General features: G+C 40.3%; 1 protein-coding gene across 4 annotated transcripts in view; it reads left to right on the top strand.

Annotated features, from left to right (window-relative positions):
* The first annotated feature begins 2,168 nt into the window (after positions 1-2,168).
* The window catches only part of ufl1 (UFM1 specific ligase 1), a 39,240-nt gene continuing 28,121 nt past the window's right edge, over positions 2,169-13,287 (top strand). For 3 of the 4 annotated variants that reach the window (XM_062969045.1, XM_062969047.1, XM_062969044.1), the window contains exons 1-6: positions 2,169-2,326; positions 7,458-7,603; positions 8,602-8,630; positions 9,263-9,360; positions 10,314-10,428; positions 12,632-12,762. In XM_062969045.1, the coding sequence (XP_062825115.1) occupies positions 2,250-2,326; positions 7,458-7,603; positions 8,602-8,630; positions 9,263-9,360; positions 10,314-10,428; positions 12,632-12,762 (596 nt within the window). In that variant the 5' untranslated portion in view covers positions 2,169-2,249. Of the gene's footprint in view, positions 2,327-3,781; positions 3,832-7,457; positions 7,604-8,601; positions 8,631-9,262; positions 9,361-10,313; positions 10,429-12,631; positions 12,763-13,287 lie in introns of those variants that run through there. The other variant, XM_062969046.1, reaches the window with a different exon arrangement.

The following is a 13,287-nucleotide window of genomic DNA, read 5'->3' as shown; positions in this document are numbered from 1 at the left end:
GCTTGGATAAGCGGGGCTTGGATAAGTGAGACTCTACTGTACTTTAATGTTACGTAGCCTTTCCAACCATCCACAAGGTGGTTAGTTACATGATGTTTCCTGAAGTACCTAACAGCTAGACAAGGATTCAGTACATGTTTCAAGAATAAGTAGAAGATAAATTCAAGCAAAACTATCAGGCAGATTTCAGTACTATCCTATGCAAATTAATGGATTCAATATTTTAAAATTATTCAAATCTGAAGCAATGCTTCAACTAAAGGTTGGAAATGCAATGCAGATAATGCTTCTTTGTAGCATACGATAGAGATGTGTTCTGTGGTTTATTGCTTTTTGGATGGAAGAGTTACAAATTATTAATGTTGTATTTATGTTCTTGTGTATATTACATTGTACAACTGAGTGCCAACACACAGCCATATAACCCAGGGCCCTTCCACACAGCCCTATATCCCAGAATATCAAGGCAGAAAATCCCATATCATCTGAGTGTGGACTCAGATAACCCAGTTCAAAGCAGATATTGTGGGATTTCTGCCTTGATATTCTGGGATACAGGGCTGTATGGAAGGGTCCCCAGAATATCAAGGCAGATAATCCACAATATCTGCTTTGAACTGGGTTATCTGAGGGCCTTTCCAGACAGGCCCTATATAGCAGGATCGGATCCCAGGTTTTCTGCTTTAAACTGGATCATATGAGTCTGCGCTGCCAGATATTCTGAGATAAACATAAACCTGGGATCAGATCCTGGGATATAGGGTCTGTCTGGAAGGGCCCTCAGTCCACACTGCCATATAATCCAGTTCAATGTGGATTTTATACAGCTGTGTGGAAGGGTCCCAGGGCCCTTCCACACACCCCTATATCCCAGAATATCAAGGCAGAAAATCCCACATTATCTGCATGTGGACTTAGATAACCCAGTTCAAAGCCGATATTGTGGGATTTTCTGCCTTGATATTCTGGGATATAGGGCTGTGTGGAAGGACCCCCTGTCTGGTCCTGCCTGCTTTTACTGCAGCAAAAAGATTTGTACTCCATGGTTAGAAAGACAAATATCCATCCTCTTCTGTTCGGTGTCCAGAATATCATTGTTCTAAACAAAGCTAAAAACCCTAGCACTCCATAACACCAAGCCATGGCAGGTAATGTGGTGTCAAAATGATTTAATTCCATACTAGATGCACCCTAAGATAATGCTCTATCCTAGGGCCCTTCCACACAGCCATATAACCCAGAATATCAAGGCAGAAGATCCCACAATAGCTGCTTTGAACTGGGTTATTTGAGGCCCCTTCCACACAGCTGAATAAAATCCCACATTTTCTGCTGTGAACTGGAATATATGGCAGTGTGGACTCAGACAATCCAATTCAAAGCAGATATTATGGGTTATTTGCCTTGATATTCTGGGTTATATGGCTGTGTGGAAGGGCCCTGAGTACATACTGCCATATATCCCAGGGCCCTGAGTCCACACAGTCATATAACCCAGAATATCAAGGCAGAAAATCTCACAATACAGTAGAATCTCACTTATCCAACATAAACGGTCCGGCAGAACGTTGGATAAGCGAATATGTTGGATAATAAGGAGGGATTAAGGAAAAGCCTATTAAACATCAAATTAGGTTATGCTTTTACAAATTAAGCACCAAAACATCGTGTTATACCACAAATTTGACAGAAAAAGTAGTTCAATACACAGTAATGCTATGTAGAAATTACTAATTTACGAACTTGGCACCAAAATATCATGATGTATTGAAAACATTGACTTAAAAAAAGCGTTTAATAATCCAGAAGGTTGGATAAGCGAGTGTTGGATAAGTGAGACTCTACTGTATCTGCTTTGAACTGGGTTATCTGAGTCCACACTGCCATATATTCCAGTTCAAAGCAGATAATGAGGGATTTTATTCCGCTGTGTGGAAGGGACCCCGGTTCAAAGCAGATATTGTGGGATTCTCTGCCTTGATATTCTAGATTATAGGGCAGTATGGAAGGGTCCTAAGGCGCTACCAAGAAGCCTTTGCGTGTGTTCTTAACGCGTGTGCCTATAGGCGACGCTGTGACAGCTCAGATCGCGTTCTGAAGCAGCGCCGAAGCAGATTGTCCCACATCGCACTCCGTGCGCGAGAATGACATTTGGAGCTGACGTGTGCGTTTAGCGCACCTCCTCCGGCCACGCCCCCTCCCCCTCCTCTTTACTCTCTCGCCGACCACCTCTCGGCTGCGGGGCCGCTATGGAGGCCACCTGGGAAGAGATCCTCCAGTTGTCCCAGCAATTCCAGTCCGCTCAGTTCGCCCAGGCGACGCAGAGGTGAGCGGAGGGGGGAGACGCGAGGGAAGAGCCAGGGGGCGGAGCCAGGCGGAGCCCCTCGCAAAGGCGCGCGGCCCTCTGGTCCGTTTACCCCCCCCCCTCTTTTTCAGTCCCTTAACCGCCTTGCCACTCAGTGCCCGTAATACATGTAGAAGCAGCGCATTTTTTTTTCTTCCTTAGTTCTTAAGGCGTCGTTGCGGTGGTGTCGGAGGTGATCACTACCGTAATACGTCAAATATAGGTCTCCCGAAAAAAATCCATGTACCCATCAGAGTTTATAATTGTGTGGAAAACGTATGCAGGTTGCTTTTTTTAAAAATAAATCCTTAAGAAATTTTAATATTTGGAAAAAGTGCAGTTTTTAAAGAATGGAGATTGTGCAGGTTTTTTGTCCCCTCCACAGTACGTGTACATATGCGCTCGGCCCTTCCACACAGCTATATAACCCAGAATATCAAGGCAGATGATCCACAATATCTTCTTTGAACCGGAATAGCATTGTTTGATTAGCATTGAATGGCCTTGCAGCATCAAAGCCTGGCTGCTTCCTGCCTGGGGGAATTTTTTTGTTGGGAGGTTGGGAAGCAGGAAGGAAGCAGCCAGGCTTTGAAGCTACAAAGCTTTTCAGTGCTAATCAAGGTGATTAATTGCAACATTCACACTTGCCTCCAACAGACAAGAGTTCTTTCTCCCATCCTGAACATTCCGCAATTATATGAACTGCCTAGTTTCCAACTGACCTCATAACCTCTGAGGATGCCTGCCATAGATGTGGACAAAACCTCAGGAGATAATGCTTCTGGAACATGGCCATTCAGCCCGGAAAACTCACAGCAACCCGGTGATTCCAGCTATGAAAGCTTCGACAACACAATGTATACATCCATGATAGTTTATTATTTTGGAGAGAAAATCATGCAGCCCCCCCCCCCCCCCAAAAAATATCAAATATATTCACCCTTAACAGGATTAAAGATTCCAATAGTGGGGAAGTGTCGCAAAATTACAAAAGAAACTTAAGTTGTTGAAACACAATTCTGTTCTTCCACAAAGTTCCACTTTGAACAGGTGACATAAAATAGTCATTGAAGATGGGATCTGTTACTGATTAAACTGTTATTATAACACCTGTTATTTCATTTAAATGTAGGTCCCATCCACACTGCCCTATAATTCAGATTATCAAAGCAGATAATCTGGATTTTATACAGCTGTGTAGAAGGGGCCCACTGTATACATTTTTGGGACACATTGCTGTTCCTTCTCCTTTGTGTATGTGTCTGTGGTGGGGGGCTGGGGGGGCCTTTATCTCTTCTTTTGTCTCTGGGCCCTTCCACACAGCCCTGTATCCCAAAATATCAAGGCAGAAAATGTGAGATTTTATTCAGCTGTGTGGAAGAGGCCTCTGAAATCAGCCAAACCTACAGAAATCAAACCAGCAAATATTCCCCAGGCATAGACACAAAAGGAATGGTAAATGTTCTAACTGTGCTTTTGAACAACAGGTCAGTTTCATCACCACCTAGTTTTAATTGTTTACCACCATAATCTTCAGCACTTTCTTCCTATTCCTAATTTTATTAACTTGCGTTTTTGCACATGCCCACCTTCCCTTGCAATTTTAATAGTTCCACCTTTGTTCTGATACCCGCTGATGTATTTTAAGAAGTTTTTTTTTGTTAATTGTTTTATTTGTATATGTTGTTATTGTGTTCTGCTTCTATTTGTTTGATTTTTGGGCATCTGAACTGCTCCGAGTCCCCTCGGGACGATGGAGGCAAGTTATAAATATTATTATTATTATTATTAAATGCCTTCCTTGCTGAACAGCAACCAGACATGTAGAAAGTGAAGGAAAGAGAGTAAGAAAGCCATCACATATTTGAGAGCATCACCTGCAAAAATCCAGTTTTCCGCATGTCAGGCCCCTTCCACACAGCAGTATAAAGTCCACATTGAATTGGATTATATGACAGTGTGGACTCAAATATTCCAGTTCAAAGCAGATATTGCGAATTGTCTGCCTTGGTATTCTGGGTTATATGGCTGTGTGGAAGAGCCCTTTGACTGCCATTGAATAGACCCATCACTTTTATCTCCTCCCAATTATGTCGTTTCTAGGTCGCTGTCAAAGGCAAAGGTTCATGTGCAGTCAGGCCCCTTCCATACAGCTGAATAAAATCCCACATTATCTGGTTTGAACTGGAATATATGGCACTGTGGACTCAGATAACCCAGTTCAAAGCAGATATTGTGAGATTTTCTGCCTTGATATTCTGGATTATATGGCTGTGTGGAAGGGCCTTCAGTCAAAACAAAACAAAGTAAAAGGGAAAACCTTGCAATGTTTACTTACTTAAATCTGTCTAGAAAATGTGTGCTTTGTTTGCTCATTGTGATCCTCTGACACACAAACAGACACAGTGCTGCCAGAATTTGTTTTTATAATCCTCCATGACTTTTTAGCATTTGCAAGAAAGGCGGGAAATGGATGTGTGTGGCCCCTTCCACTCAGCCGTATGAAATCCACATTGAACTGGATTAAGTGACAGTGTGGGCTCCTAACCCAGTTCAAAGTAGATATTGTGGATTATCTGCCTTGATATTCTGAGATGGTTATATGACTGTGTGGAAGGGCCCTGTGGAAGACACAGGTCTGTTTTATAATAATTCTTTAAATAATAATAATAATAATAATAATAATAATAATAATAATAACCTGAGCGGAAGTCTTGCCCAGGGACGTCCCTGGGTGAGGCTCCGCCCCTTGGGAAGCTGCTAGGTAGCAGCGATCGCCAGGCACTTCCTCCTCCCTCTCCCTCTCCTTCTCTCAAACTCAAGAGAAGGAGGGGGAGAGGGAGGGGCGCCCCCGGTGGCACCTCGAATAACCCAGAGCCTTGGTTAACCAGGGTTCTACTGTAATTATTTATTTGATTTAGATCTCTCCACCTCTCTTTCATCAGTATATCTTGTTTATTTTGTAAGCCACCTTGAGTCCCAGGGCTGGGAAAAGGTGCATATAAATAAATAAATATAACCAGTAATCAAGGTATCTGATAGCAAAAGTATAAACAGTTGCCGATTACAAACAAACCTAGTCATTAATTTTGTGTGTGTGTGTGTCAGGAGCAACTTGAGTCACTTCTGGGGTGAGAGAATTGGCCGTCTGCAAAGACGTTGCCCAGGGGATGCCCAGATGTTTTGATGTTTTTACCATCCTTGTGGGAGGCTTCTCTCATGTCACCACATGGAGCTGGAGCTGATAGAGGAAGCTCAGCCGCGCTCTCCCCGGGTGGGATTCGAACCTGGCAGCCTTCAGGTCAGCAACCCAACCTTCAAGTCACAAGGCTTTAGTCCACTACGCCATCAGGGGCTCCAATCATTAATGAAAGCAGTCATTAATGAAAGCAGCCTTGGCATGTAAATGGTAGTATTAGATCTTTGATTACTATGATGATTACTCAAATTATATAGAGGGCTAAATATCAGGTCCAAAACAAAGTTCTAGATACTGGTAAAGTAACTTGACTTAGGCATACATCCTGGTTTGCATTAATAAGTAGCAAGTCACTGAAAATCACACAACAGTATGAGTTCTGCTGTTTAGTAATAATTCTACTTTTGAAACTTATAGTCAGTTTGGAGGTTGTTTTTGTAGTTCTCAAGAATTATAGTGTATGTGCTGAATGTCTATCCATGGAAGAGGCCATGACTTTCCCTCACCTACCTCTTCCCACCAGTGCCCACTGTTCCCCTCCTACACAGAAGATTGGGCATAGGCTGTGAGTCACCTACAGTGGCTCTACCCAGTTTTATGCAAGTCCCACCTTCCCCTCCCTGTGCCACACCTTCCCCTTTCCACACCCTGTGCTGCCATACACTGCATTCTGTGGGTTGCTCCAGTTATGAGGACACATTTAGTCAAGGGATAAGGACTTTCAGGTAGAAGAGGGCAAAGATAATGTAACTTTTGTCCCACACTATCTCGTTAAATTTTAAATACATTCAACTAGAAAAAGAAATCTTTTGATGCCATTGATTAATGCAATTATGTATATGCACAATATACATTATATACATACGTAAATATAGCCAAGCCCTGACATTCTCTAGGGTTAGAGACACAGGTCCCCTGTGAAGGTGAAACACCCTGAATAACAAAAAAGCTATTTTTAATACTTGAGAGAACACCTCTCTAGGAATCCCTAGGTCCTCCAGTGTGACTCAATAGATTCCTAGAGAGAACATTTGTAAACAAATCCACGTAAAGGCAGTCCCCAAGTTGCAAACAAGATAGATTCTGTGGTTTGTTCTGAAGTTAAATTTGTATGTAAGTTGAAACAGGTACATTTTTAAGTGAAACTCCTGACCTGTGTGTATGTGTGCATACATGCATTGGATAGCATTGGGAAGGGTGAATACTCCTGTGGTGTTTGTTTTGCTGCCTGTGCTCCTGTTCAGAAGATTTCACTTCACTTTTTGTCCCTGTTATAATTGGATTTTGAAAAATGTGGCTTGTTGTGGAAACAAGGATTGATGAGAAAACTTCAGTGGAGACACCTTTCCCCCATGATAACAACTCTTTCAGCAGTGGATTTCCCTTTCGAGGGGTAGATTTCTCACCTCACAACCTCTGAGGATGCCTGCCATAGATGTGGCCGAAACGTCAAGAGAAAATACTTCTGGAACATGGCCATACAGCCCGGAAAATATACAACAACCCTATGATCCCGGCCATGAAAGCCTTCGACAACAGATTTCTCTCATTTTCTGTTGTCTCACCCCTGTTCTTAACTATGAGTTGTATGTAAGTCGTATGTTTATAACTATACTTAAAAAATGGAGCTGTTCCATCTTACATACAAATTCAACTTAAGAACAAACCTACAGAACCTATCTCGTGTGTAACTTGGGGACTGCCTGTAATAGCATTGGGAGGTTAAGGGGAAAGCCACTCTTCCACATTCCTGATGAAGGCTGAAGATCAATTTGTTTGCATCCTAGATCTGTCTCAACTTTTTGCCCTGTATGAATGTGTGTGTAATATAGATATACTGATGAAGTTTTTCCAGATAAAATTGCATTTTCAGTATCTCACACAAGGTATTTTGGTTGTTTTTTATGTATGCAGATTATCAGAACGTAATTGCATAGAGATCGTTTCTAAGTTAATTGCTGAAAAACAGCTGGAAGTAGTGCATACTCTTGATGGAAAAGAGTATATTACTCCTGCACAGATTATCAAAGAGATACGCGATGAACTTCATGTTCGTGGTGGTAAGCGTGTCTATACATATTTTTTTCTAAAATGCATTTAGAAGTCTAAATATAGCACATAAAAACTTTAAAACCAATGTGGTTTTGGAAAAGTGTGTGACATAAGAATACACATCTTTCTCATGGAAGCTTCTCATTGTCCCATTTGTATAAAGTCATGATGCTTTGTTAATGTGTCCTCTGAAATCCAATTTCTTCTAGAAATATAATTTTGATATATCAAGAGTGGGGCAGAGTTTGCAAAATAGGCATCTTACATATGACAGAGAAAGCTTGAGTTTTCCCAGGTGAAGTTAGAACTTCTGCATCATTCCTAAAATTATCCTAAATGCTAGTGGTAATTGTATTTTAAGTGACAATCTTAAACTTGTCTACTTCAGAGTATCACATAAGTTTACCTAGCGTTGTTATTCCCATGTAAACCTCATATATTTTTCTCTCATGCATGCAGTTGTTTATCTAACAAAATTAGTTTTGATGGGGACAAGGTTTTATCAGTTTACTAGTGATAATATGTATTTGTTTCTGCAAAATTCTCTGATCTGAAAGATGCATAGGAGCCAAACTCCTTTCCCCCCTCCATAACCCCACATTTAGATCTCTTATTTTGATTTTTTGTAAAAAGCCTATGTGGGAAGTCATGGTTTGAGACTACATTACTGGGGATTCTGCTAAAACCACTTCACTACACTGTCTCAGTTGATCTCATACTGATCCAGATATGCATAAGACTCTATCACATATCTCCTAGCTTTCTTCTATGAAATTGAGCAGAATTCTACATATGTACTTGGGCAAGAATTATGGAAGCATTATGAAGGGAGTCTTAAGTGACAATAATTTGCACATTTTATATGTAGGTTACTTCGAATGAATCTATATCAGATCAGGAGATAAAGAGTAATGAATAAATGGTTACTTCATGTATATCCTGTATCTGTCACTGTTTCTAAATAAATATCTTGCAGCCTTGTTAACATTATTTTATACTGTTACAGGTCGGGTAAACATTGTTGATTTACAGCAGGTAAATATTTTTATTTGTTTCAGCTGTTTTTAATTTCAGCAATATGACGTTTATAATTGTTCTTAATTATTATGTCATTAAATAACTCAATAATGGAATCACCTAAGTGTTAATCTATATTTCATGTAGTTTATGATATATATTGCATTTTTAGAGACCATTATATTGCTGTTATTCTTTGTTACACTTCAATCAAATGTTTTTATTAATATTCAGAGTATCCATCAAACTATCTTAATTTCTTTGAAACACTATTTAATCCATCCAGAAAACTGAGCTTCATTTTATTACTCATTCCTTGTTAAATGTCAGAACATGTATAAGTAAAAAATATCTGATCACTGGGGCATTCAGATAATTAATTAATATTTTGATTCCATTAACCTTTATCTCTTCCTAAACTTCAACTAAATGGCAGACTTTCATAATGATTAGACATTTTACTGATATTTTACTCCGTTTATTAACTTGTTTTGATTGCTATTTTCTTTTCTAGTCTTGTCATATTAATCCCACTTAAGGTATTTCTGTATAGTGACTAAGAAAGTGTTGGTATTTAAAATTTATGACTGTGAATTAATAGCACAGAAATAGTTTGACTTCTAGGCACTAACTTTTTTTTAATTCCCTAGGCAGTCAATGTAGATCTGGTCCATATTGAAAACCGAGCTCACGACATTGTCAAATCTGATCGAACAGTGCAACTAGTATTGGGACAACTTGTAGATGAGTAAGTTCATTTGTAGGTAATTTTAATGTCTAACATGCCTTTAGATGTGATGAGCATAGCAGAGAATTAAAGGCCACCGGGGGGGGGGGGGGGCTATGACTGAGTGATTACTGGCATTATAAGGCAGTGGCTTCATAGCTTTTTCACAAGCCCCATCAAAAAACACTGAGAATCATGTTCTAGCACTATACCCTAAGCTCTTTAACTTATACTGAGCATTTAAATCTTCTTAGAAGTAATAAGACAAAGAGATGTTTTCCTATAGTGGGGAGGGGGGTAGGATTGTGGATTCTTGTCATGTATGATTAGATGTGTCTCGGAAAGGAAAAGCTGGAACAAAACTAGTTAACAGAAAATATGGGACATACCCATGCATGTCTATTATTTAAAGTGGAGATGGATGAAAATATCCTTAATTTTTTTAGTCTGTTTTGTGGGTCTATAAGAAGAGAGAAATGAACTATAAGGAGTTCTTACTTTTTGATAAAATCTCTCAACTTTAAGAGCTCTTACTTTTGGAAGTCTTCTTTTGGAACTTTGCTAAATGAAATGATATTTGTTTATATGAATGGCAAACAAAATGTCTACATCTGAAAGTAAGCATTCCATACTTCATATCAACACGATGCTCTGTTACTGCCATAGACTTCCTTAGAATGGCAAAAGCCTATGAGTTCTGTATCTTAAGATTGAGACTCAGACCAAGATCAGCTTCCAGGACTTTAGTTCAGCATTTGGTTTATTTGTTATCTAAAAATCTAATAGTAGCTATTGCATTTATAAATTGTTACAGATTAAATCAAGTCAATTTATTCACCTATCCTTCACGTTTTATGGTATAGTCCAACTAAAGCTTTTGCATTGAACTGTTAACTGTAAATAAAAATAATGTTTCTTACCTGGCAAGCAGATTTGAAACTTTATCCTAATGTTTAGTTTTGGTGTCATATTAGGCGTTACCTAGATCAGATAGCAGAAGAAACAAATGATAAGTTGCAAGAATCTGGGCAAGTGAAAATATCTGATTTGTGCAAGGCATATGACCTTCCAGGAGACTTCTTGAAGCAGGTAATTCAAATGAAAGTTTCCAACTTTTCACTGGAATCCATGTTAATTCATACCTGTTTAACTGTGACATTGATGCTGCCATATTCCTTGGCTGGTATACTTAGCATGGTAAGATTGTTTTCTTATTATGCTTGTAGTTAAGCTGTCCTCATATACATGGTTTTAATTTGCTTATTGTTGCCATATATGGCATTGCTAGTCCCAATTGCAGAGAACTCACTGAGGAAACTCAATTTACCTATGTTTGTCTGATTGTTCAGCCATTGATGCAATGAATCTTGTGGTTAAAGAGCTGGGTAAGTTTAGCCTGCAGAAGGGAAGGTTGAGAGTAGAGCTAATAGCGATGTTTAAATATTTGAAAGGATGTCATAAGTAAGAGGGAGCAGCCTTGTTTTTTCCTGCCCTGGAGACAGAGTTACGAGTTGGGTCGATACAGGGAACGCCGTAGATGTAGCGTACTTGGATTTCAGTAAGGCCTTCGACAAAGTCCCCCACGACCTTCTGGCAAACAAGCTAGTAAAATGTGGGCTAGACAAAACTACAGTGGATCTGTAATTGGCTAAGCAAACGAATCCAAAGAGTGCTCACCAATGCATCTTCTTTCATCTTGGAAAGAAGTCATGCGTGGAGTGCCACAGGGCTCCGTCCTGGGCCGGTTCTGTTCAACATCTTTATTAACGACTTAGACAAAGGGTTAGAAGGCATGATGATTAAGTTTGCAGACGACACCAAACTGGGAGGGATAGCCAACACTCCAGAAAACAGGAGCAGAATTCAAAACGATCTTGACAGACTAGAGAGATGAGCCGAAACTAACAAAATGAAGTTCAATAGGGACAAATGCAAGATACTCCACTTCGGCAGAAAAAAATGGAATGCAAAGATACAGAATGGGGGACGCTTGGCTCGACAACAGTACATGTGAAAAGGATCTTGGAGTCCTTGTGGACAGCAAGTTAAACATGAGCCAACAATGTGATGCGGCTGCTAAAAAAGCCAATGGGATTCTGGCCTGCATCAATAGGGGTATAGTGTCTAGATCCAGGGAAGTCATGTTACCCCTCTATTCTGCCTTGGTCAGACCACACCTGGAATACTGTGTCCAATTCTGGGCACCGCAGTTGAAGGGAGATGTTGACAAGCTGGAATGTGTCCAGGGGAGGGCAACTAAAATGATCAAGGGTCTGGAGAACAAGCCCTATGAGGAGCGGCTTAAAGAACTAGGCATGTTTAGCCTGCAGAAGAGAAGGCTGAGAAGAGACATGATAGCTATGTATAAATATGTGAGGGGTAGTCATAGGGAGGAGGGAGCAAGCTTGTTTTCTGCTGCCCTGGAGACTAGGACGCAGAACAATGGCTTCAAACTGCCAGAAAGGGGATTCCGCCTGAACATTAGGAAGAACTTCCTCACTGTGAGAGCTGTTCGGCAGCGGAACTCTCTGCCCTGGAGTGTGGTGGAGGCTCCTTTGGAGGCTTTTAAGCAGAGACTGGATGGCCATCTGTCAGGGGTGCTTTGAATGCAATTTCCTGCTTCTTGGCAGGGGGTTGGACTGGATGGCTCATGAGGTCTCTTCCAACTCTACTATTCTATGATTCTAGGACTTGGAGCAATCGGTTCAAATTACAGGAAAGGAGATTCCACCTGAACGTTAGGAAGAATTTCCAGATTGTAAGAGCTATTCAACAATGGAACTCTCTGCCTTGGTGTATGGTGGAAGACCTTCCTTTGAAGCTTTTAAACAGAGGCTGGATGGCCATCTTTCAGGAGTGCTTTGAGCTTTTCTTTGATGGCAGGGGTTGAACTCGATGGCCCATGTGGTCTCCCCCAACTCTATGATTATATGATTTTTTGATTCTAGTCTAGTTGGGATTTGTGATTGGATTTGGGCCTTTGAATCTAACTGGCTCTCATTTGTACCCTTGAAGTATAAGAAAAATCAGTACTCCTGCTTTAGAAACATCATTTGTAAAGACAAAAGTAGTGATAGTAAATCACTGCTTCAACACAGATCTTTCTGCTGTAGACTTGGAAAGGATTTGTTAACCTCAGGAATGGTAAAAAGTGTACAATCTTTTTCCTAAATTATCATATGAGTAAAAGATGCAGAAGCTCAGGTTAGAGTATATATAATTCACCTGGTGGAACTTTACATAACACTGGATAAGAAAATTCTGCAATTAATCACTGTGTTATTGTTACTAGGCATTTTCCATCCGCCTGGGAAAAATTATACATGGCCAAATTGATCAAGACAACCGAGGGGTGATTTTCACAGAAGCATTTGTCACACGACATCGGGCTCGTATTCGTGGTCTCTTCCGTGCCATTACACGGCAAGTCAAATTACTTATTTATTTTTGCACTTAGGTTATTTCCCCCACCCGCCTACATTTGTAGGGCATGTGTGCACATATGTGCATGTGCATTCACAATGAAATAATAAGAGAAAGTACAGGTGGAAGTAATTGCCAAGGTACGATGAACTAAAGACACTAGCAGCTTAAGGAACAAGAACACGTATCATTCCAAACCTCAGCTCTGCCCATTTGACATTAGAATTTCCCCAAGTATCCTCTCGGTGAATAGGTCAGTGGTAGTGGTTTGGATAAATGGATAAGGATGAATGGAAGGTAAATGTCTCTCCTTTCTCATTTCTTTGTCCATGATTTAGTTTCCATTTCTCCTTTGAGCTGAATTAATGGGTTTTATTCATATCAATTCTCAATAAACACAGCAGAAGGCAACGTGTGTGTGGTGTGTGTGTGTACATATACAAATACAATTCTTGCTTCTCATAAGTGAAGAAGGCTATAGATTGGATGTCAAAAGGCTGAAAGCATTTGTGAATTATACTGATA

The sequence above is a fragment of the Anolis carolinensis genome, chromosome 1 (genome assembly GCF_035594765.1).
Source record: "Anolis carolinensis isolate JA03-04 chromosome 1, rAnoCar3.1.pri, whole genome shotgun sequence".
In the NCBI taxonomy this organism is placed as follows: Eukaryota; Metazoa; Chordata; class Lepidosauria; order Squamata; family Dactyloidae; genus Anolis; species Anolis carolinensis.
This window is presented reverse-complemented; position numbering and strand designations above follow the sequence as displayed.